Raw genomic sequence first — 20,787 nt, forward strand, 5'->3', positions numbered from 1 at the left:
GGGCCCTGGGCTGTGTAGACCTTGACACAGCTAAGAGTCAAGGCCGAGGTCAATATACAATGACCAAATCAGGACTTGAGAAGAAACATTTAGTCAAATGCTTTATTACAGGAATATTTTTTCAAAAAGAATAACTTAAAACCAAACAGGGCCTCACGCTACTTTATCCCACCAGATGGCGATGCTTGGTCTCTGCTTCTGAAGGAGGTAGGTCTTAGCAAGCAGAACTACCACCCAAGCAAACAGCAATATTCTCCAGCAAAAGGAGTTCAAGCACAACAAACACACTTCAGCAATGCTCTGGCTGCAGCAAATATAAATATGTCTCCTATATAGACAGCACACATCCCAGCTTGCTCTGAAGATCTCCACTGTGAGCACAGGTTCTTCCCATCACTATGAACACTTGGCAATACTACAAAGAGTCAGAGGAGGCCCAGAAAGAAAGGAAAGAACACAACAGATCAGATGAGTCATTAAACAAGCACCAAGCCAGAGAGAAGCCTGTAAAGGTCCATCAGGAGCCATACACTTGCTAAAGCTAAAACAGGAAACAGCAAAAGAAGACGAAAAAACTTAATGCAGTAGGACCTGGCAAATCCCAGCACTGAATCCTGGAGAGTAATCCTCCTCACCAGCATCCCACCAGAGCATCATGCTGCTGGGCAGGGCAACTGACAGTATTTTAAAACTGTTGTTCAGGAAGGGAAAACTGAAGCACAGGGTCTCATCATCTCCCACCTGAACACCACAGATGCTGCTGCAAGGCCCCCCTTTACACAACCAATGCTCCTGCCTACAGCAAGGAAAAAGGAAAGCAAAGGTCCTTTGGAAAGTTTCACTGGTTCAAGCTAGGACCATTCTGTACCTGTCATTCAGGGAGTGCGTAAACACATCTGCTGGGAGAAGAGCTTGAAGTACAGAAAGAGGAACAGCGTGAAAAAAGTTTCAAGACAGAGTAGCCCTGATAGAAAAACTCCCAAGAACTGTCCAGCAGAAGGAATCAACCAGAGAGAAAGGCACCACAGCCAGACACAGATCAACCAGCTTGCTTTTGAAATTTAACAAGTCTGGAAGAATGAGGAGACAGATAGAAGACAAGAGGAAAACAGCTTTTTATATTCACCCTAGTGACTGCCCAATGGAGAGAATCCGTGCACTTTGCCAGGGCAGCACTCCTAAGCAGCAAAAGGCTGCAGAAAGAAGTCAGAATCAGGAGGCGATCAGTCACTCCATGAAGTAACAGCAATGCAATACTAAAACAAAGCTGAAAAGGACAGATTACAGTTTCTAGACTCACCTGGCGGTGTGTTCCTTCCTAAGTTGCCTGGCAGCTGTCTAATGCAAATGCCAAAAAGATTTCAAGGAAACACAGAAGCTTACTGGGTCAGCAATGCAGAAAAAAGTAGAGGAGAGAGGAAAAAAAGGTGGTAGTGCGACAGACAGAGGAAATCACACCAGTAATTGTTATATGCTCCCAAGCAGAGGAAGACAATGCAATGCTTTTCCAGCTTTCATTTTCTCCTTCAGTAAGATCTGAGTACTTCAAACCATCTATTTTCTTTCACTCACCAAATGTGTCCCCCACCTCCTCAGGTCTCTCCTTCCCACCCTGCCCCTCTCTGTTCAGGCAATCTTGGCCAGCCATTTCTGAAGGTCCTCAAAGTCAGCATCTCCATCCTCTCCCTTGCTGCCACGAGCACTGCACTCCACAAACTCCACCTTCATGGGCAGCTGAGAGAAGTCAAAGTCCTTGCCCTTCTTCCCCAGCTGAGCAGGGCCCCCAGTGGCTGAGGCATCCAGACTGGTGGGGGCTGCAGAGCGGGTCACTCGTAAGGTGTTGCTGCAGAAAGAAAAAGGAGAAGATCAGGAACCGTGAACCAGCAAAACGATACCGACATCATAACCACTGAGATGCCCTGGTTTCAGCCATCAGCAGGACCTCAGCAACACCAGGGACAGAAGGTCCCAGAGGCACACCCATGTCTCTGCCCCATGAGGCACAGGCAGGGACAGGCACTTCGTCCACTTGTAAACAGCTGCTGCAAGGCACAACTGAGAAAGGCTCAAGAGAGCAAGACAGACAGGAGGACCCTCAAGGAGAGACTGCTTGAACAGCTTTTGTTCTGCAGTACACAACAGCCAGAGTAAGGCAACAATGTCCTAGTGTGAATTTTCCCAGTATTCCCATGACAGACACCTGGAGTTACACACGGTGACAACTGATCAGCTGGATGCTGCAGTAGAGAGAACGTAAGGCTGGCAAACAGAGCCAATAGGTAACCTAGACGTGTTTGCATGGACACTTTCTGGGAATTTAATGCATTTTCCTCCATGCCCTGAGCTACCAGAACCTCCCCAAAGTCTCCTGTTGTGAGAGAAAGCAGAATCCCAACAGTAACTCCCTCCTTATTCTAGCAGCAGAATCCCTCTGAACAGCCCCACCACTGTCTTTGCACAAAGTAAATCTTATCCATCAGTGCAATCAGCATGACAAGAGCATATCCTGATACAAACTGAGCAGATTAAAGGGATAATTAGAGGAGCAGAGTTACTCTGCTTTTATTGAGCTGAGCATTAGCACATTCATCCCCAAGTCTGAACCCTCCTCAGCAACAACAGGGCTGATGCAAACAGGAACCTGAAGGCACTGCTGACTGTACTAGACTTCATTTAGGATATTAAGGGGAGGAAAAAAAAGTCAAAAAACTCTTGAGTTGCAATGGGTTAGGGAAATACAAGGACCCGAGACCATACCACACCAGAAGAGCAGACACCTCTCTGCACAACATGCCCATCAGAACAGTGCGACAGCCTGGATCCAAAGGCCTTCCCTGGCCATGCCTCAAGGGACAGATGAGGCTGGACACCAGGTATCACGGGCTGCAGCTTGCACAATCCTGGAGTTTTCAATTCCCTGCCCTCTAGGCTGGAGGGTGGCTGTCACAGGGCACACATCCCAAGTGAAACACAGCACGCTGAGTGGGAAGGGCTAACACAAGGATGTACTGCTGCTCAGCTCTTTACCAAGGCATGACGCTTCCAAACACGATCATGGGTTTGGTGAAAGAAGCAGAACTTCTAAAGAGGCAAAAGCACTTTCTGCTGGTAGGGAACAAATCCAGACTGTGAGAGCTGCTTGTCTGACCGCAGGTGCCTAAAGCTAAAAGGCTGTTTAGCCCACAGTGCTCAAATCCACACTGTTTTGACAGGTTACCTGAGCAAAGAGACACCCATGACATCAGGGATCATGCAGAGCTTCCCCACACTGCCACCTAAACATGCCAAATACCTTTGGAGACTGAGAGGTGGATCAAGCCTCCCCAGTGCTCCAGAGAGCAGTGCCTGACCCAGGCTGCAACATCACTGCTGTTCCTACTCTTCATCTTGTGGCAACCTGCCACTCACAGAGAGGAAGGAAAAACCTCACTGTTCACACTCAGACATCCCGCTTCCACTGAGTACAAACTAGAGGCAGTATGGGGACAAACGACAGCCTGAAGGGCACTGAGGCACTGCAGTTTGACTGCCTCCAGTGTCCCCAAAAGCCAAGTAGGGAAGTCAAGCTGCATCAAGCACAGATGCAAACAGCAGTCTTTACCCAGGGCTTTGCCTTACAGAAGGGAAGGTTAGGTACTCAGCAGTGAAAAGGCAACAGTACAAATCACCCTGCTGCCACCACCTGGCCAAAGAGGCTGGGGCATTGATTCTCCACACTACAGCTTCTAGGAAGCAATACACTACCTATCTTCTTTTTTGTCTAGACAGGAACATTACCAGACCTCAGTGCTTTAACAAGAACTGTCTTCTCTCATCCAGATTACACCTACACAAACAAAACAGACTTCTCTTTTTCTTCAGTGAACACAGATGTTCTCAAAGGACTCAGTGAACACTGGCAGAAGAGACAGAAAGGAGAAGACAGAAGCCCAGAGGATTTAAGATCCAATTTCATACTTACAGCTCTTTCTCCAGCTGCTGTTGAATAAGTTTTGCAGATTTTGCCATTGTGACATCTAGTGAGAAAACAGAAAGGGAAATAATTAGCTCTTTGATTTTACGTCAGAAGCTGCTTCCTTCTCCTAAAGGTACAGCAAGGCTTGCTCATATCATGCTGTTGTAAGACTTGATGGGACAACAGCAACAGTGTCTGTGCTAGGATAAAGGACAGAAGAGTTTTGGATCTGTGGGCATGAATGAGAGCAATCCCAGAACCTGATTTGAGGTAGGGAATTAATTTCTTCTCAAGGTCTGGAAACAGGGCAGTAAATCACTTCAAACAAGGCCCAGCATGCTCACCTGTCCTGGCACTACAGAGCTCAGCACAGTGCTGTCTAGAATGTGAAGGTCCCAAGACAACCCTATGATACTGCAAGAAAAAACTAAGAAAACCAAACCCAGCACTGGCAGAGAGGGATCCACACCTCCACAGAGAGAGCTGTAGAGATCTGCCTCTTAAGCCTGTCTAAAGAGCTCAACCGCTCCAAGTGGTGCTTTTCTGCAAAGCTATTTGACAAACCTGACCTAAGAATTCTTCCAATGGCTGCTATAATCGTTCTTGCTGAGTAATCTAAGACCATAACTAATTTCTAGCCTTCATTTAGCTGAAATCCTGACCCCTAAGAAATTCATCATGCATGGTATGAACCCTAAAAATCATTTGAGGACTGAATCACCACTCCCATCTGCAGGGTGACACCCAATACCTTGTTTATTGCAAGCAATCAGCAGTGCGGGTGCATTTTTGAGCACGGTGCTGTCAACCAGGACCTGGTACAGGAACTCTGCCACATCCTTCACCTCCCGCTGGAAGGCTACGCTGTCCACCACAAACACAATGGCCCTGAAGAAGAAAAAGAACACGTGCTGGACGTGAACCTTTGTAGCACAAAAAGCAGGTTAGTACATGGAGACTGAAATACATCTCGTATTGGTATCAAGCAGGAAACCCGTTCCTCTCTGTCCCAAAGACATACTACATGTCCTAAGCCTTCCCCCTGCATTTACTGTACCTCCTGAAACACTGTGAAGTTAGACAAGCAGAATACTATACCCCAGCACCCCAAGGCAGCGCTCTGACTCTCAGGGCACACACAGCGTGACCCCTGCCTGCCTCACTGCACCCTCACGTGTCTCATCCCTGGTACTAATGTCACCTGGCCCCACCACCACCTCTGTCCATCTCCACGTTACCTGGCTGCAGCCTTGAACCTCTCCAAGAACTGAAGCCGCAAGCTCTCGTGGCCTGGGAGGTCGATTAAAGTCACATTAGTGCTCTGGGAACAGAAGTGAGGTAGTGTTAGCAACACTTACGCCAGGAATACTGGCAATCACACCCTGCAGAAAACCTGTCTGAGAGCAGATTCCAGTTAGCTTGTGCCAGGGCAGAAGCACATGAATGATCCCCACACACGACAGAATTGTGTAACCCACCCCAGGGTACAGTCTCTTCACCACCTGAAAAAATTCTGACAGGCAAAAGAAACGGTGAGGAACAACACTCATGGCCAGGACTCCGCAAGGATGGCCAACACCAGCAAACCACATAGCAGAGCTGACAGAACAGAGCACAACCACAGAGAAAAGAGCATGCTCGACCCACTTCTCTCCTCCCTACAACTACCACATCACAGTGCAAGTGACAAAACTTTGAATTTCTTGTTCATTACACCAGCAGATTTTCTCTGCCTCTGTTGGAAAGTATCTCTCTGCACAGAAAAACCACAAACTCCTGTTCTGCAAATCTCTGATACAGAATAATAACCCCACAATCTCTGAATCAAAACAGCTATTCACATGCACCATCTCCCCAGCTGCAACTCAACCTAAATACTCAAAACTTTGCTGGGAATAACACAAAAACAGCCTTGCAAGATGCTCTTCAAATCAAAGCAGCAAACGCTTTTTCCACTGGCAGCCAATCAGACAAAGCAGTGACATTAGAAGAGAACAAATGCCTCTCACAGGCTCCTAATCAAGATGCAGCCACTGAGGGCCACATCAGCATTCTCAAGATGATACCTGTTGTTACTGAGAAGGAAGAGAATGCTTCATAAGACCCTGTCTTCTTGGCTGCTTTTGTGTTTTAACAGAAACTTTTAACCAGAAAAGCAGCAGCCTGTCACAGCATCCCAGCACCTCTCCCTCAAAATGTCTGCTAAGTCCTAGAGACCCCCAAAAAATACCCTGCAGTCCCTCTGATTGTTTTTAATCTCTTGCTATTACTACTGTTAATAAAGAATCCCAGAGAAAAGGCAGAAAAGCATCCTCTACTTTCACAATTCACCAGTCGTCACCATGCTGCCACCTCGTGCTTCACTGCCACGTGTGCATCCCACAAGAAACAGAAAGGCTTCTGAAACTAAGTAGACCGTCACAAACCAAAAATAACCCAGGATCTGAAAGACCAAATAAAGCTCTGCTGAAGACTCCTTCTAAGCTGCAAAACATTTTGGTCAGATTTTCTTGGGAGAGATAAAATTATTGTCAAGCAAATGAACTGAATACAACAGAAAAAAGTTCCTTCACAAAGCTACTTTCTGCTCCAAGTCAGACACTCTTCCCTGAATATTTTACTCAGCTTTAATAATAACTTCTTCTCCTCTTGTAAAAAAAAATAAATAAATAAAAGAAAAAGAGAAATCTCTGCAGACGCGGAGCCCCTAATACCTCCCAGCCTGTACACTGTCTAGCAGAAAGCCGTACAGGGGCCGAGCACGGGCTGCTTCCCAGCTGGGAGCCTGCAAAGCACAAGAGACAGAAGTGCAGCTTGGCACTGGGAGCCTGAGTACAGAAGGCCAGTGGCATCCAACAGCCGAACCACCTTGCACCACTCGCAGCCGCCTGCTCACCTTGTCGTTGCTCACTCTGTAAACGGCAGAGCTGTCGGTTATCGAGGTCTGCGTATCTCGGTATCTGCCTGTCAACAGCTGCGTGGGGGAAAACAATACTAACAATAAAGCCAAACGGCTGCACGCTGAGGATCGCGAACTGAGCACGTGGCCGAACTGAGCGCTCACCCGGGCGAACAGCAGCGTCTTCCCTGCGTCGCAGAGGCCTAGCAGCAGCACGGCCCTGCGGCTGCTCCTTGCGCCCTGCGCGAGCCTCCACAGCACTACGGGAGAGAGGAGAAAGAGCCTGAGCCCCCAACCGCCTCCCGCTGCCGCCTTCCCCCGGCCGGGCCCGCCCCGGGCCGCGACTCACGGAGCGTGAGGGCGACGACGAGCAATGCCAAAAGGACGGAAAGAGCGGCAGGGCCAGGCGCCTGCAGTTCCCGCCGCAGCGAATCCAGGTACGGCTCCATGGCGCCCGCCATGACCGCCCCAACGCACACGTCCCCGCGGCTCTACTTCCGGCCGCGCCGCGCCACTTCCGATTACGTCACTTCACTTCCGGTATCTCCACTTGTCGGGGTGCCGCGGGGTCTGCTGGGAGTTGTAGTACGTGTGGGGCCGCGTCTGGATAGTGGCAAGGAAGGGGAGGAAGAGTCCTCTGTGGGGTCATGGTAAAAAGCGTCCAAAATTTTTTAATACTGGAATAGCGTCATTTCCCCCGGGGCTAGCAAAGCAGCTGCTCATGGCAGGTGTGATGGAGTGGCAGTGGGCATACAGCTGAGGCACACCAAGTGCCCATCCATTCCCTAATCCTGGCTTCAAGAAGAATGGAATAGAAATACAAATACAGGGAGAGGACAGGGAGACGGACTACAGAGATAATGGAGGGTCTAGAGGGCAAGATGCATAAGAAGTACTGAGGCCTCATGGTTTGTTCAGCTCAGAGCACAGAAGCTGAGCGGATGCCTCATGGTGGCTGCAGCTGCTCACAGGGAGCAGGCGGGCAGCGCTGAGCTCTGATCTATGCGACCAAGGGAACGGTGTGGAGCTGTGTCAGGAAGGACAGGTGGGGGTCAGGGAGAGGTTCTGTCCCAGAGGGTGGTGGGCATAGAACAGGCTGCCAGGGCAGTGGGCATGGCCCCAGTGCTGGAGTTCAGGAAGCGCTGGGACACCGCTGTGAGGCATTGGGTTCGGGTGGTGCTGTGCAGGGACGGGAGTTGGACTTGATGATCCTTTGGGGTCAAACTTGGGATATTCTATGACTCTCCTCAACAATATATACTGCTTTTTAAGAGTACTGCGTGGTGGAATAACTGCTTCTGCACCATTCAGATCCTGCCAGTTGAGAAATGAGATGGAGTCATTTCCATTCACACTTTCCACTATATTTTTGTGGGCTTTTTTTTTTTTTTTCTGTCGTTGTTGTTGTTTTTTACCCTCTCCACCCTTCAGCTTCCTTCATTTAAACACCCTATCTCTTCCCCATGTCCCAACCACAGTGGGCAGCTGTTGACTGCTGGGGAGACAATAGGAGAATCTGGGTAAAGCAAAAGCACAGATAATACAAAACATCTGTTAATTAGGTTCTAGGGCATATTTAATCCATTTTGCTTTGGAAAATATTGAATGGAATTTCTCTGATGGGCAGCAGGAACCTCGAATGGCAGTAGCCAAGTTGGTGCCTGGCACTGGCCTGCAGCAAGGGGTGCTGGGGAAGGAATGTGCATAATGACTATTTTGAAAAATCTCAGGAAACCCATTTAGATGTTGAGATTTTATTTCTTGCTGTGGCAGTAGCAAAGAAGCCACATTCAGAGTGATGAGGAAGGGCAGAGGAAGCAGCAACGGCAGAGGGCCCTCTGCACGTCAGTGTTCTGTGTGGAGGGCACGAGAGGAGTCATGGCGCGAAGTTTCCTCCCCCTTTGAAAAGGGCCCTTCCTTCCCATTACTTGTCCTGAAGGAAGGTGCACACCTGGAGGAGATCTGAAAAGGAAGAGGACAGGGAGAAGTTCAGACCTTGCACTGAAACAGAAAACACACTCCTGTCCTGGTGGGACACTTCTGTCCCACCAGCATGCACCAAACCATGCCAACATTGTCACAGCATGGGAAACACATCCAGCATCCCAGCAGAAGTGTGCCTTAACAACAGATGACACTGAGTGCACGCTAACGGGACAGAGTGGGCTATTCTACTACTTCTCAGATTGCAAGTTTTCAAAAGACAAGTAAAAATCTTTAATTCTCATTGATGCCAGAGCAACAAATTCCCAATCTGGCTTCGGTTAGCTAAAGAAACTCTGGGAAAAGTATAAAGACAGCTTCATGAGTTATCCTCATTTTTCTTTTAAGAAATTAAATGGGCAGCAATAGGAATAACTGCCCAAATCTCTGAGACTAAGCACTGCAATTGACTGACTTTTTTCTGAGGCTGTTACATTTACCTGATGGGTTGCATGTATTGAGGCTGGAAATCACGGCATAGTATTTATCTCCGAGGAACTCCTTGTATGTCATTCCGTCATGGAGTTTAAACAGGCACTTTGTTGAGTCTTTAAACAGAAGGTCTTTGATTTGAGATTCGAACATCATGAATTTGCTTTTCTCACTTCCATTTACTCCAAACCGTTTCTGAAATAAAGCCATGAAGAGGTTAAGTGTATGTAAAAAGTAGAAAGAAAGCGAGATTCATCTTGTACAAGCCTCTCAGTAGTAGTTCTTCCCCATGAAGAGCTCACTGTTGTGGGGAGCCATCCTACCTGCCTGTAGGAAAGGTATGGGAGGAATGGTGGAAGGGGGAGGTTAAGGGATAAGGCTCCAACCCTGTATCTGTAAGTCAAAATCTTCCACATTTTGCTGACTTGGTGAAATGCAGAGCATCGCTGCTCTAAAAATATCAACACACTACATAAAAACCACCCCAGAAAGTTCCTTCCACTGGCAGGACCACAAACCTCTTGTATCTCCAGCAGCTCACGGATTTTGCTTGCTTTCTCTGGGCGCACGACCACAGCGTGGGTAGGAACTTCAGCCAGGTTGCATTCCCTGTAATCCATGACATGTGCCCGTCTCCCATCAGTGCACAGCAACTCGAAGTCATCCATTTGCAGATCTTTGGCCCACTCATCTTTGTTGTTGCCTATGAAGAGAATTGATTTGGAAGTTCAGAGGTTTTGTGTAGCAGAAGCACAATCACCGTGACAGCAACCAGCAAAGTGTTTGTCCCTGCACTGATGTACACTGACCCTTGGATACTCTGTGTGTACTGAAGGGGATGCAAGTAAAACTCGGGAGCTGTCAGTGGGCTGAATCAGACTCTCAGAGCGGGCTGGCAAGTTGTTACATCTTTTTTCATGCATTTTTTCCCCAAAAGCTTTGAAAACTTCAGCCACTGCTTTCAGAAATGGGACCACAACTTTTCTATTTCAGGCAAACAGGGAGCTAGAATACTCTGCAATGGTGCTGAGGCAGGCAGCTGTGGTTAATAGGCCACTGGAATAAATGTATATCCAAAATTAATGCTTTGGGAACAAAAAGAATGCAGATTGGGGAAGCCAGCCCCGCCAAGCCCCATGCAATAGGATAACCACATACCGCCAGTGTTTTCCTTGACAATGGAATGCTTAATAAAGGCCACATCACCCTTCTCGACCAGACACCTGCAGAGTACAAAGAGAGGAGGTGATGGGGATGCCGGAGTCCTGGTCCTGTCCCGCAGATTTGATTCAGACCTATGTCTTGTATTGTGAAATTAATCTCTAAAGACAGCTGGGGCAGGGAGCCCTGCCATGAATATCTGAACCACAGCCTTTTAACATGTTCTGGAAAACAACATGCATCCTTTCCATGTGATGAGTAGCCCATTTATTTTGTTGTCAGAAAGTTTTCGCCAGGTTCAGAATTCATGCTGCTTTCTGCAGCACATGGCTGCACATTTCAGTAGCCGTGTAAATGTCAAACTTGCACCAAAATGACTCCATCCTTGCAGCAGGGTCTCTTTGCTATTAGATGCCACTGAAACAAGATTCATTCTCTTTCTAAATTCACAGCCAATCTGAATTACCTAGACAATCTGAATTACCTAGACTTGAGCTGTTACTGTGTGAGTACAGAGGAGTCAGCACGGGGGTTGACCTCTGGCTCCCTCTCTTTTTAGGGGGCTGAGTACTACCTGAGCATCACTCCCACCTACCGTAAGGCTCCGGTATATCCAAAGTATCTCTCGTGGCTGCTGGCGACGCACTTCTCCTGCGAGAATGCCTCTAAGCCCTGGCACAGCTGGCAGAGGCGGGAGTCAGGAGGGGACCCAGGAGCACAGCCCTCGCTGAAGTATTCCTCTGAGGGCAGGAATATGAGAAATTCACTTTCCCTACTCTGAAAAATTAGAGTTTCTTTTCGCAATACGTTATGGGCAGGCACAACCATGTTTGGCAGCAATATGAGAGCTCGGGGGGAGGAAGGAACCGTAGAAAAAGCAGAAAGGATGTTGGAGAGGGTGTGTAAGTCTTACCAACAACAGTATATCCCTGAGGTTACATTTCCCGTTAATAATTCTGTGTTTATTTTTCCTTGGTTGATAATTTCGCGTTATTTTTGTTGGACTGTAATTCTTACTGATTGGAAGTTGGATGTAGAAGTTGAGCTGCAGACTTTTAACCCACTGTTCTCAAGGGAGTCAGATCAGTCCCTTGAAGCATCTTGAACTGAAATCAGCCTCTGTCCCCTGCTCCCACCCCTTCAGGGACTCATAAATCCATCCTTCACCCCCACCCTGTGCTTTGCACAAGGAGCAGCCTGTCCTCCCACTTGGGGAATGCTTTCCGGGCTGCCAAAAGGGGAAGAGGAGAGATGTAAAAAGAAAGCAAAGCCCCCCAAAGCAGCTGATGCGCTGTATCTTACTTGCAAGCAGTCACCAACAGCCTGAAACTTTGCTCAGTTAAGCCTTAAGTAACAGACTCATTTCATTTTCCATCTCCAAGTGAGAGTCTTCGAGGCACGAGAAGCTTTGAAAATCAGAGGATGCGTGGCAAAACACTTTTCCTCACAGATTTCCATCTCAGACAAGCAGATGCACAACCTGACTCACCAAAATTGCAGCTCCCTGTTCTGTTGTGAATCAAGCCCATGGGGATGTTCCAGCCAGCAGTCCTCCCCACAGCGGTGTGGCATGACTTCTTGCCCTTCAGATTGTTCCAGGTGACGTCGCTGCCTTTCTTCACGACAGCCACAGCAAAGTATGATGCTTTTGGAAGAAAAATGGAGGAGAATTAAGGCTTGACCCCGGAGTCCCACTGTGCTCCCTTAGCAGAGCGTCGGCAGAGGGCATCTACGTGCAGCATAGCAGAAATATTTTGTGCTTATTAAGGACTAGCCATGCAGCATTAAGAGAATGGTTTGCAGATGTGATACGTCTACTCCCACAGCACTCCTGGGAAATTATTATCTCTGTCACTTTTCCCCCACTAAAACTCTGGCACTTGGGTCTGCAAGAAGTCCATGGCAAGATATATGTAACACATGCCTCCCGAATTCATAGCCTCCCTTTAGCAAAAGATGAAATCTTCCCTCTTCTTGTTTTCTATTTCTATAATCAGCAATTCCCTAAGGCTTTGGCCCAGAGCTCCTTCCCCGTTTGCAGCGCTGGCTGTGCCATGGTGTGGCCATGCTCCAGAGAGCCACAACTCCACACAAATCTCTGCAGCTACCAGATGCTTTGCTTTGATTGGCAGATCCAGAATTTCCATGTGAGCTTTAATTTATCACCCAGATTTTTAACATCAGCATTGCACACAGTGGCTCTCACAAGACTCTGTGTAGAGACTGGTCATGTATTCTCAACTCGTGACTGCACATGTACCTTTCCACTTCTATCCAAAAGGACTATTTCCTGCTCTTCTGCTGGGAGTAATTACCTGGTTGTCCTTCTGCTTTGCTGCATCGGCTTTCATCTGTAGGAGGGAAAAAGAAGATATTAGACAAAAGAAATGTCAAATTCAAAATTGAATCAAGCTCAGTAATTGTTCAGGTGGCTTTTAAGGTAGTAGCAAGTGCATCAGCAGAACAAAGAGCAGTTGGGATGGAGCATCAAGGCTGCTTTCTGGACTTCAGAATAAAAGCAGTGCTTTTGCATCAGCCCCTTCCCCCTGCTGCACTCACCCTCGTATCGTTCTGCCATCACTGGCATGAGGCCACAGACACCAGCAGTGTAGACCAGACCTCCGTCAAGGGTAATAGCATCTGCTTCACCTTTCTGCAACAAATCCGCACAACGATGAAATGAAACTGTATTTCCCCCCAAAATGACACTGTATTTCCCCAGAACAGCCTCTTTCATAAAAGAAGCACTTGGTGGGAGGAAGACTGGCTGGGGGCAAGGGGCCCAAGAAGCCATTCTCTGCTTCTCAGATGAGTTCTGTCTGATACAATGAGAGGGAGAACTTTGGAGGACTTGCCAGGCCCAACCTGTCAGACCGTATCTCCACTTGGCAGAGACAAGGCATTAGAGCCCTGCTGGGCTGCATCATCTGGGAAGGGAACGTGCTAGCTGCAAGAGACTTCCCTGCTGGGATCCTGCAGCTCAATTTGTTCTTCAGTCAAAGCACAACTGACCCAAGCAAATCAATCTAAAAAACCTTTCTCATCTAATTCTTTTTTTTAGAACTTTGGCCAATACAACCATTTCATTTTTATGTGAACTGAAAATCTCTTTCTCACTTTCTTCTTTTTATATTTTACCATAGTTACCTTCCTTTTCCAAATAAAATGTTGCCTCTCACCAGAAAATTACTTTACTGGGAGACACCAAAAAAAGAACACTGCCTAAAAATTTTTCAGAAATGTAAATCCTTGAAAAGCTCATTGGGCCCTTTCCCCATGGCGAGGTTCGTTTCTGTGAGAAATACCAGCAAGCAAACTCCCCAACACTGGAAGACTCCACCCCCACATCTATTCCCAGGCTGAAAAAGGCAATGCCACTCTCCATCTGAAAGGAACCCAGGCAGAAGGAAAGGAAAAAAGCTGTACCATGATCTTAATGATGCAGTCCTTTGCCTCGGCTGCCACAGTGCACTCCACGTCTCCGTTGCTCGCCACACTCCAGCGGTCACACTTGCTCTTCTCATCCTTGCCCACTGCACACCATTGGATCCTGTTTTCTCTGGGGCTGGGAGTCAGCTGATCTGTAAGGCCAGCCAGGAAGAAATAATAAGCCCCGAGCTCTGCGGAACCACAGATCGGGTGTGTTTACCAGTGAGAGGGGCTTTGCCATGAAACCCTCTGTGCACGTGAACAAGAGGATCTGATCTCAGAGCCTCAAGACTGGGACCAGAGATGGAGAAGCACAACCTAGTTGTATTTCTGTGAAGCAGCATTTGAATAACCTGTTCTGATGCTACATGAAGTCCATGCATCTTCTTCCATAGACGCCAAAGTGGCTGATCTTATAACAGGGATCTCTGCCAAATGATGGAGTTTAAGTGGCTTTCGGAGGACCTTTGTGGGACCTCTGACTCAGAAAACCAGCTTTGAAATGTGTGATGAGTCCAGAAGGAAGCAAAGCACCCTGCGCTCTCACATGGTCGATTCTGGGCTTGATGTCTTGGGATGTTCCTTCTGATCCTGTACTCTTACATCCCAGAAACAGCTATTCTGAGCAGCAGTTCTGAGCATACCAATTCCTTACCACCCACACAAGCCAATACCTTTCACAGGAAATATTTTATGGAGAACACTCTCTAGACTCAAAGAAGCCATATTCCTTTCCCCAAATGTGCTTGCTGATCATGTCCCTCCCACGCAGCTCACACTGACATACACCCATCCCTCAGGCCATGCCCACCTTTCCGCATGCTCTGGATGGCACTGTAGTACTTGAAGCCCAGGTAGAGCTGGGAATCCATCAGCGAGGGGACGCGCTTCAGCATTATGGCAGAGTCTTTGAAAAGCAAGTCTTTGAGGACTGGGTCCTTCTTTCCAGGTGGCCCAAAGAGGTGGAAGTCACTCTTTGTGCCCACACCGAAGTCGCTCTGCCAGGGGAGAAAAAGAATCAGCAAATAGCACTCCAGAGCACTAGGAAAGGGGAAAAGAGCAAGCAAAACTGGGGGGGGGGGGGCAGGAAAGCAGAGCTGGAGGATACCTGTGCTTTTGAGAGGAAGCTCCAGATATCTTCAGCCTTGCTGTCATCCCGAGCCACAACAGCATGAGCAGGCACTCTGGCCCAGTGGCAGGTCTTGTAGCTGTCCACAGGCTGCCGCCCGCCATCCAGGCACAGCAGCTCGTACTCATCCTTCTGATCCGGGGCGTTTTCTGGAGGGAGGGAAGACCCATGAGTGGCATCTCCACCAAAATACACAAATATACACACAAAAGCCCAGCCAGCTTCGTAATGAATTTACTCCTGCTGAAGGCAGTTTTCTGACAAGCTCTTTTCAAAGACAAGCTGCACACTGCTCTTTGCAATGGCAAAACCCAGACTTTTCCAGACTGACAGAGCCTGGAGCATTTGCTGTGGCAATGCTACATCTGGCTCTGTAATGTGGCACCAATAGTAATACTTCTGAATTTAAATCCAGCAGGTTTTCCTTCTCCAAAGAAGAATCCCAAAGAAGAAATAGACCCCACCTCAATCACGTTTTTCAGCATCTAGGGTGAGTTAGTCCAATAACACACCCAGTGGGTGAAATATGAACAGTCTGGAGGTTTTGGACAAGCAATAGGTTTGTACAGTGCAGACTAATGCCGGGATGGAATGGCAGCAAGAGGTAGGACACGAAAGGTGAAAAAACAGTGATTTGCAGGCCTACCTTCAACAGTTGTGTGCTTTACAAAAGCTACCTCTCCTTTTCCATCTTTCAGACACCTGTGGGTGGAGGAAGCAGAAGAGATGTTAAAAAAAACAGCAACAAACAGGCATTGTGGCTTCCTATCTCCTGTTTCAGCAAATTGCTTTGGCTAGAGCTGCAATCATAGAGCAGTAAGCAGTCTTCCCAAAAAAGCTATGCTGGCAGAGAAGTAAATATAATGGCAGAGAAGTATTCCTCAAGAAACCTAGTTAGACTTAGCACAATGCTAGTGCTGCCTACTCCTAAGTCTGTGCAAAATAGAACTGCCTTCCAATCATTACTAATTGGATTGCTAATTACCAGCAGTCCCAGCTGTTCTGTAAATTCAGTCCCTGGTTACAACACAACAGTGACTGTCATAATGGAAAAAAACATTCACTCACTGGAAAGCTCCAGAATATCCAGAATAAGGTGCATTGCGGGCACACTTGTTTTTGGGGTCCCCCTTGCACTGACGGCACAGTTTTTGCTCGGTGGTGGCACCGGGCACACAGCTGGCAGAGAAAAACTTGGCCACCGCTGTGGATGAGAAACACACAATAGTTATCATAAAACTCACTTCCGCAAGGACCTGGGAGGGTTTCGGGGCAAGACATCCAGTAAATGGTTTGGCTGCTCTGCAAGCTGCCTCTGAATTTCTGCAGAAGATCCGGAAACATTGCTTTCAGCTTACCACCCCCCCCCAGGCTAACATCATCTCATTTCTCTTGCTTCACCTTGCTCCACTGAGCCTGAGTCTATGCCTTCCCACTCAATGTCCCCCCGGTGGATGAGCGTCCCGATGGGGATGTTCCATCCCGCAGACCTGCCCAGCCCCGTGTGGCAGGAGGTCTTGCCCCGCAAGTCGTTCACAGTGAATTCAGTTCCTTTTTTCACAACGGCTACGGCGTAGTAGTTGGTTGTGGAGCCTGCAGTGGAGGAAGGAAGGAGAAAACAATGAAAAAGCAGGAATTTGGAACATTTCAAATCCTCGCAAAGCCCTGGGTACAGAGAATGAAGAGCTGCACTTCCAAGTAACGCTCATGGTCTGCCCATTTTCCCAGCCGTACTGCCAATATCAAACCAACATTACATGCTGCAACATGTAATAAATAGTAAGTGGCCTGAAAATGCTATCCCATGCAAAATGCCGTGTCACTGCACATACATGAGGCTGTAAGACCTCAACAGTCCTTTTGGCAACTCTTTGGTAGGTGTTGTCTCAAACACTGCTGTCCACTAAAGCAAGCATGCAAGCCTTGCAAGTCTAAAGTTTCATATTTAGCCTTTAAAATGACACCAACTCCATCACGTTACACATTAATAAAGTGGCTGAGCTTCAGGAATGGTCAGGAATGACTCAGCCATGTTGCTTTGATCCCTAATGTTGCGTACAAATAGGCTGACCTCCAGAACAGAGATCAAAAGGGATTGTGGGCTTTGGACGTGTGGCATTGCTCAAGGCGATAAGGGCAGAAATGGAGTAATAGTGTCCATCCTGCTCCCAGGAGAAACAACAGGAGGAGGAAGGGCAGTGGGGAGGAATGGAGCAACAGGGCTAACTCTTATCAGATGGATTGTAGCCAAACTCTTTTATGCCTCTATATTCTTTCTATGTGTTTTTGCTACTACCATTTAACTTAAAAACCCCATGTGAAAACCTACCTTCAGTATGTTCGTAAACCTCAGCAGCAATGGGCTTCAGCTTGTATGGGGCAAGGCCTGCCTCAAACACTTGACCTCCGTCCAAGCTAATGGCATCTGCTTCATTCTCCTAAACAATTAGAGAGTTCAATCAGTTGGATATTAGGAAAAAATTCATCTCAGATGGAGCAGTGAGGTATTGGAACAGGCTGCCCAGAGTGGAGTCACTGTCCCTGAAGGTGCTGAAGAACCGTGGAGATGTGGCACTGAGGGCCATGGTCAGTGGGCATGGTGGGGTGGGCTGGGTTGGCTATAATGACCTTAGAGGTCTTTTCCAGTCTTAGTGACACTGTGATTCTATGATCCCTGTGGATGTGCCCTTCCCTACAGTAGGTGGTGACTGGAGGGAAGCCCCTTCTCCAGGGGATGCTGAAAGCCCCTCAAGGCCCAGCTCAGGCCTTGGCAGCCCAACTTACCGCAATGGCTTTTATGCAGTCAAGGTACGTTGCTTTCTGCACACAGGTCAATGTAATCCTCTCTTGTTGTGTGAGGTCCCTCAGACTGTTGCATTTCTTCTCTTCTGGAGAGGATATGGTGCACCACCTGATGACTGTCTTGGGGGGAGCAGCGAAACAGATAGCTGTGGGGAAAAACAAAACAATCAATCAGACAAACAAACAAACAAACAAAACAGAAAAACGGAAAAAAATAGCCTCAGAGAGGGAGAAATGCACCAGGGGAAGAGAAACAGCATCTCTGTCTCCTTGCAGTCATGGCCCTGGGTGAACAGCAGGACCTCCCCTGCACGCCTCCAAAGGAGTGCTCCTTTAGGAGCACATGGGAGGACCCCCTGCCTCTGGGTGACACAGCGTTGCTATCCCAGCAGTGAGCTCTCAGCAGCACCTGCGGGAGCAGGAGAACAAGTCCACACGCTCCAGTAGAAATCAAATCCATACCATCTTGCAAAAGCAGAAAGAAAAGGCAGTCCCACTGAAGCAGACTCTTTGCAGATAACCCCAGAGCCCAGCAGCTCTGGTCTGGGCAAACTGCATTCACCGCATTGCCATGCACATTTCCCTGGCAGCTGATGGGATGCATTCACTTCTGCACTTCCCATCTCCTCCAGCACACCCAATGGCAGCAGTACCGTATCCCCTTCACACCACTCAAACCCCTCTTCTAAGAGTCCCCCCCAAGCAGTTATTGCAGCTGACCGGCTGCTCTGAGAGACTGCCCAGAGCACTCCTCTTCTGAGCACAGACTTTCACCCCCGTCAGCAATCTAAGCACTAGAAACATCGGAATCTTGCAGAGAAATTGCAGGTAAAGTACAGATAAAATACACAACAGGTGTCATACCAATGTGGGCAGCCTGTGCTGCACTCTTCCCTTTAGCTGTGCCGCTCCCTGACTGAGCCCCTGTATGCACACCTTGCCTTCTCCAGGCCCTTGATGGCACATTTAATTCATCCTCTGGTTAACCTGTGCTGGCTGCATGTTTCTTTTTCACTTCGGAAACATTTTCTATTACTGGCTTCTGGAGCCAGAACTGCCCACAGACACCTCCGTCCTCCCGCACTGACTGTGGCCACAAGAGGAATTCTAAGCCTTAATTCCCACTGCCGTAAGCCACAATGTTCATGTTTTTGCTGCACAAAGCTGCCTTAACGTGCTTTATGAGACTGCCCTGGGTCCTCCCAGCACCTGGTTTCACAAGTGGGCATGGCAGGGGGGTCTTGCATCTTGCACTGGTTTCTCCCCCCACGCAGGGATGCTCCCCTCGCCCCCTGCCAAGCTGCTTCCTTAGGGTTCAGGCCAGCATCTTTGTGTGCAGATACCCAGAGCTGCCAGTGCAAGCACCTGGAAGTTCTCATTGCTTCTGCCCAGTCTGGCACACATTGCAGCTCTGCAGAACAGCTGCTTCTGGAGGAGTGCCTCCTGCAAGGCTGAGGTCCTCCATTCCCCCCCCAGACACTGCCTTTAGAGGGCACTTACCCGCTACCCCCAGGGACAGCACAGTGCAGAGGATGAGCTTCATGCTGGGGGAGGGAGCTGGGTGCTGAGGAGGGGGAGCAGCAGTGTTGGTCACAGACCGTCCCCTCTGGGTCTGTGATGGATCCGGAGCCTCCTTCTCCCCCTTTTATAGAGGAGCAGCCCTGGCTGTGTTTGCAGAAGCAATGACCTAACACTGTTTGTCCTTCCTTGTTTCTCAATAGCTCCCAAGTTGCCCCCCTCCCTGGCTCAGCCCATTTTTAGGAAGCCTTTCACTCTTTGGCACCAAAACCCTTCACAGCCAGGAGCCGGAGCAGGCAAGGTGCTCTTTGTTTTTCCAAGGGGCTTCAAATGGAAAATTCCCAAGCTGCGACATGTGAGTTCCCCCGCAGGCTGCAGTGCTGCGGGAGGGGCTGTTTACTTTGTCATGGCTACCCTCTGCCTTGCACAGCCTAATTGCAAGAAAGTCCCTGCTGAATCCGGCGCCGAGCTTCATGTGTTTGCTAGTAACTCTACTGCTGTGCCCAGCACCCTTTGGCTTGCTCTCTCCCTTGCACTCTCTTGGCAATGACAGCAGGGTCCAAAGGCAGTAATGTCCCTCGCAGATGGGCTGGAGAGCAACTTGCGCAGGGAGAGGAATCCAGCTCAATGGCAGCCTGCAGCCAGCAGGAAGCATTGCACCTCATCTTCAAAAGTTGTCATGAGGAACCTGGGAAGAGATGCTGAAATCAGGGCTGATTCTACCAGTACACAAAGCTGGGTGCCACTCCACACTGGAGCAAGGCAGGTGGCTTTTGGGCAGCTGGTCCCAGTGTTGGGTCAAGGGCACGGCTCTGTGAGGTGTCCATGAGAAGACAGCTTCTGGTAGACTTTTGTCAGTGACCCATCCACCATGCACCACGATCCTGCCCTACATGCCACTGTGGCTGCTGGAGGTGCCACTGGGCAGCAGCACCTTTAGTGGTTCCATCAGCTTGGCTAGTTCCTATTTTGCATCCTTTCATCTCCTGCTTTTCCAGAAGAGCAATGTTTCTCATGTCCAGAACTCCTCCAAACACACCACAAGCAGGATTTCAAGAAATGATTTGCCCCCACAGCAAGGCAGTGCCACCCATAAACAGTCTTCCTCCCTTTTAAAAACTGGAAACTCCCATCCTTATGTATTCCATTGAGCTGGAGATTTTGATTCCACAACCAAGTGGTTACAACACAAGGGAAAGCTCGGAAAACATAAAGGGCTTCAAACAACAGTTGCCGGAAAAGCCTGTATTATCTTGCTTTCTGCATGTGGTCAGATAACCCACGGGGCATCTCCCAACCTTTTGGGATCCTCTCTAAGGGACCCAGACGTCTCCAAGGTGCCCTTTTCAGAGGAGCACATCCTGCCAAGGGAAGTCTTGGACACGAAGAGCAAAGTGCCAAATGCCTTCCCTTGGGAGCCCAGGAGGGACAAACTCGGTGCACCCAACTTCTGCTGCCCTTCCACATGCTGTGTCTGAA

General features: G+C 48.7%; 1 protein-coding gene across 1 annotated transcript; it reads right to left on the reverse strand.

Annotated features, from left to right (window-relative positions):
• On the reverse strand, nt 89-19,466 carry LOC110397476 (ovotransferrin). The gene is made up of 25 exons (XM_021393807.1): nt 19,291-19,466; nt 17,773-17,936; nt 17,318-17,426; nt 16,390-16,581; nt 16,057-16,192; nt 15,635-15,690; nt 14,968-15,137; nt 14,671-14,857; nt 13,857-14,011; nt 12,990-13,083; nt 12,746-12,781; nt 11,920-12,075; nt 11,026-11,170; nt 10,428-10,492; nt 9,788-9,972; nt 9,278-9,464; nt 8,783-8,816; nt 7,405-7,491; nt 7,204-7,343; nt 7,020-7,114; nt 6,852-6,929; nt 5,194-5,276; nt 4,707-4,843; nt 3,962-4,016; nt 89-1,843 (listed from the first exon to the last, which is right to left on the reverse strand). Exons 1-25 carry the CDS (start codon nt 19,331-19,333, stop codon nt 1,627-1,629), a joined length of 3,006 nt encoding a protein of 1,001 aa, XP_021249482.1. The 5' UTR covers nt 19,334-19,466; the 3' UTR covers nt 89-1,626.

The sequence above is a fragment of the Numida meleagris genome, chromosome 4 (assembly GCF_002078875.1).
Source record: "Numida meleagris isolate 19003 breed g44 Domestic line chromosome 4, NumMel1.0, whole genome shotgun sequence".
In the NCBI taxonomy this organism is placed as follows: domain Eukaryota; kingdom Metazoa; phylum Chordata; class Aves; order Galliformes; family Numididae; genus Numida; species Numida meleagris.

Excerpts from the sequence above, each read along its gene's own strand:
- LOC110397476 (XM_021393807.1), bottom strand. The coding sequence starts at position 19,333 with ATGAAGCTCATCCTCTGCACTGTGCTGTCCCTGGGGGTAGCGG. Across the intron at positions 16,193-16,389 it reads CTCAGGCTCAGTGGAGCAAG|CGGTGGCCAAGTTTTTCTCT; the intron begins GTGAAGCAAGAG and ends TCTCATCCACAG. Across the intron at positions 15,138-15,634 it reads AAAGCACACAACTGTTGAAG|AAAACGCCCCGGATCAGAAG; the intron begins GTAGGCCTGCAA and ends CCCTCCCTCCAG.